General features: G+C 40.2%; 1 protein-coding gene across 1 annotated transcript; it reads right to left on the minus strand.

Annotated features, from left to right (window-relative positions):
• Window positions 1-2,507: 2,507 nt before the first annotated feature.
• LOC125446287 (muscarinic acetylcholine receptor M2-like) lies at window positions 2,508-3,914 on the minus strand. The gene has a single exon (XM_048519764.2). The coding sequence runs from the start codon at window positions 3,912-3,914 to the stop codon at window positions 2,508-2,510; it is 1,407 nt and encodes a 468-aa protein (XP_048375721.2).
• Between the last annotated feature and the right edge of the window lie 212 nt (window positions 3,915-4,126).

Here is a 4,126-nt window from a genome sequence, read left to right on the forward strand (position 1 = left end):
AGAGTCTTGCATGACTTGGCAAAGTGAGTGTACACCTAAATACTTTGTCATGGGCCAGACCAAACTTCCTCAAAACACATTAAGAAGATGGTTTCAAACATGACATTTTACCTGTTTAGGAGTACTTGTAAGGCATCATGTTCCAGATGTAATTTGATTGGTCAAGCTACCAGCCTTAAAAGAAAACAAACTTCATCATTCACTACGGTTAAAATACAATAAAAAGAAAGAAATCAGAGTAACTTGATTCGATAATATAACAGAGTAATAGATACAGTAACTACTAGTTATTAACTATTCCAATATTGTAACATCCCATAAACTCACCCTCAGAAAAAAAAAATCAGAACAGATTGTCTCACTTGCAACTCTTGTAGCAGACAGAGGACCCCCAGCTTGTGGCTGTAATGAAAAGAGAGAAAAATAGCTTTGACTTTTTCAAGAGCCCCAAATCAACTGCTGAACAATAAACTAAAAATCATGGTTCTGTGGGAGTTTGATCACAACCCTTCAGGCTACTTCTATGATTGCATAATTAAAAAAAAATACACCCAAGACTTGACAAGCTGTTTATCTTCTCAAAGACTGCACAGGGCCACACCACACCCCCAAATATTCTGCTCCCCCCCCCCGCCAATCCATCCCTCCTCCAATCTCTCTCAAAATGAAACCTGGACAAAACACATCTCTTAAAGACACAGCATCATCAAATTTCTTTAATGTTAGAAGGGCATCTGCCTCGACCAAACTTGGCATCCAAATGCTCAGCAACCTCGGGGTGAAAAGCTTTTCCTCATATATTTATTTAAATTTCTGCTCCTTACATCAAATTGTTTGCTTGTTCTTCAGTTCTCCAACTGAAGGCAGGTAATTGCTCATTACTTGACGAGCCTTGATTTTACCACCAGCTATGTCCAGAGGTAAATATCGAGTCTTCCACAGCCATCACAGCGATTATATCTGCTGTTGGAATTAATCTGCTGGTAGTCCAGTTAATTCAGCCAATTGGCTTAATTAAAATGCATACTGCAGCCTAGTTAGTACAGTTAGTAGAGTCATTGAGTCATCAAGATATTCAGCCCAGAAACAAACCCTTCAGTCCAACTTGTCTATGCCGATCAAATATCCTATATAAATCTAGTTCCATTTGCCAGCACTTAGCCCATATTGCTTGAAACCCTTCCTATTCAGGTATTCATCCAGGTGCCTTTTAAATTTTGTAATTGTACCAGCCTCCACCGCTTTCCCTGGAAGCTCATTCCATACATGCGCCACCATCTGCATGAAAACATTGTCCCTTAGATCCCTATTATATCTTTCCCCTCTCAACTTGAAACTATGCCACTTAGGTTTAGACTCCCCCATCAGGGCTAGAGGCCTTGGCTATTTACCCTGTCCAAGTCCCTCATGATTTTCTAAATAAGGTCATCTATCAACCTCCAATGCTCCAGGGAAAATAACACAAGTCTATTCAGTCTCTCCCTATAGCCACAAACTTGGAAACATCTTTGTAAATATTTTTTGAACTATTTCAATTGGCACAACATCCTTCCTGTAGGAGGGAGACGAGAACTGCATGCAATGCCCCAAAAGTGGCCGAACGAATGTTCTGTACAGCCACAGCATGACCTCCGAACTCCTATACCCAACACACTGACCAATAAAGGCAAGCATATCAAACGTCTTCTTCACTATCTTATCTATCTCTGACTTCACTTTCAAGATGAACCTGTATTCCACAGTGTCCTTGTTCAGCAATGCTCCCCTGGACTTTTCCATTAAGTGTATAAGTCCTGCTCTGATTTGGCTTTCCAGAATGCAATACCTCACATTTGTCTAAATGAAGCTCCATCTGCCACTCTTCAGCCCATTGTCTGATCTGATCAAAATCCAGTTGTACTTTGAGTAACATTCTTTACTGTCATCTACAACTCCAGTTTTGGGGTCATCTGCAAACTTACTAACCATACCTCCTATGTTCATATCCAAACCATTTACTTAAATGACATTGATCTTTGTTGCACACCTCTGGTCACAGGCCTCCAGTCTGAAAAGCAACCACCCACCACCACTCTCTGTCTTCTAATATTGAGCTGGGTTTGTATCCAAGTAGCTAGTTCTCCCTATATTCCATGTGATCCAAACTTGCTAACCAGTCTGCCGTGAGGGACCTTGTCCAATGCCTTCCTTATATCCATAGAGATCACAGTACATTAAGCACTATTATAAAAGCAGGAACTTTTCTTGATAAATATTCATATATTGCATTTAATAATGCTGAAAATATCTTCCAGTCCTTTCATAAATTCATCCTAATAGACTTTTTTAAAAATTTAGCATGCCTTGTAAATTACAAGGATATGATTCGACATGTTTCCAGTATTCTACATAACAACTGCCTATTTGGTCCATAAACTGGCACAAAAAAACTCATCCCTTCTTGCCATTTGTGGACGTTCATGGTGAAAGTCACTATATGTTCTCAAAGTAGTGATGATTTGATGTATTCATTTTGTTGAGCCAACATATCTGTACTGACACAAGAGGAGATACTTGAAAGTTTTTTTGAAATTGGTATTACAGAGTGCGTAGCAGGCTGGGTTGACAGTACTGTTAATGTAACAGAGCCAGTAACCAATAGTCCAAACTTCACTGGGGACACAGGTTGAGCAAAAAGTTTTAATGAACACGATGACATGGTATGGGGCCCAGGTTATAATAAAAGCTAGGAGAATCGCAAATATGGTTTGAGTGACCCTCACTTCTCGAGTTGCTATTACCTTCCGCTTGGCAGGAGTCTTGGTCATGACATTTGTTTTATCAACAGCTGTAATGCCCCTGTCTGCCCCATTGTCGCTGCTGATAGTTGGAATTATTGCTGTTTTAGTGGAACTGTTGTTGCAGTTTTCAGGTTTGCGGACTAATTTAAACCAAATGAGTTTGCATATCACCGTTTTGAGACAACTTTGTTCACTTGAGACGCTTGTGCTGTTTGGAATCTTTCCTTCTTTCTTCTGGTTTGGTGGAAACCCACTGAAGGAACTTATTTCATTGAACGAATCTTGCTCCTTCCCTTGGGCATGAGTAGAATTTGTCATTTCGCCATTTTGCTTTTTAACAGGCGGTTCACCGTGAGCAACGTTGGGTATGGCATCACCATCCAATATCATTATTTTATTCTTAACTAGACTTGGACAAACATTGCTCTCGTTTGACTCTTTCATTCTCTTCTCCTCTTTTATTTGACTCTTGCTGGCGCGAGATATGCGCACATATAAGATCACCATGATAGTAACAGGGAGATAGAAGGCGACTATCGTAGTGCCAAAAGTAACAGTAGGGTTTGAGAGGAACTGCACGTAGCAATCACCGTCACTAATGTTCTGTTTCCCTGTGATGAACTGCCAGAAGAGAATGGGAGGAGCGAACACAATAAATGGTACCATCCATGCAGCTGCAATCATCATCACTGCCCCCTTGGTTGTTCTTTTCAAGGGGTAGCTAAGGGGTTTGGTCACACAGAAGTAGCGGTCAAGGCTGATCACAAGAAGGTTCATGGCGGAGGCATTGCTGACAAGATAATCAACTGCAAGCCATAAATCACATACCGCTGGGCCCATAGGCCAGTACCGAATTACAATGTAAATAGTGAATAGATTCATGGAGAATAGGCCGACAATCAGATCAGCGCAGGCTAAGCTGCAAATAAAGTAGTTATTAATAGTTTGCAGTTGTCTGTTCACTTTGATAGAAACAATGACCAGAATATTTCCAATTATGGTCAACAAGCTTAATGATCCGGTCACAATCACAATGAAGAACACCTCAAGCATTTTGTAAGAATTGCTTCTTCCAGTATCCAGCAAACCCGTTATGTTACTGAGGGATTCGTTTGTCTCTGTCACATTTTCCATTATTTGGTATTTTTGACTTTGGTGTGCAGTTAGCGCTGACAAAACATCAATTCAGAAATTAAGCAAAAGAAAGTCAGAAAACTTTTTTTTCAATTTCAGACCGTTAATTGATTTCTTACAGGGAAGAACAAACAGTGCAATCCACTTTTATCAACATCAAGATCTTTCCGAGTGCCCGGATTTAAAACCAAATGACCTCACCAGCCATTAAC

Source organism: Stegostoma tigrinum, chromosome 34 (genome assembly GCF_030684315.1).
Source record: "Stegostoma tigrinum isolate sSteTig4 chromosome 34, sSteTig4.hap1, whole genome shotgun sequence".
NCBI classification, from domain to species: domain Eukaryota; kingdom Metazoa; phylum Chordata; class Chondrichthyes; order Orectolobiformes; family Stegostomatidae; genus Stegostoma; species Stegostoma tigrinum.

Excerpts from the sequence above, each read along its gene's own strand:
- LOC125446287 (XM_048519764.2), bottom strand. The coding sequence starts at position 3,914 with ATGGAAAATGTGACAGAGACAAACGAATCCCTCAGTAACATAACGGGT.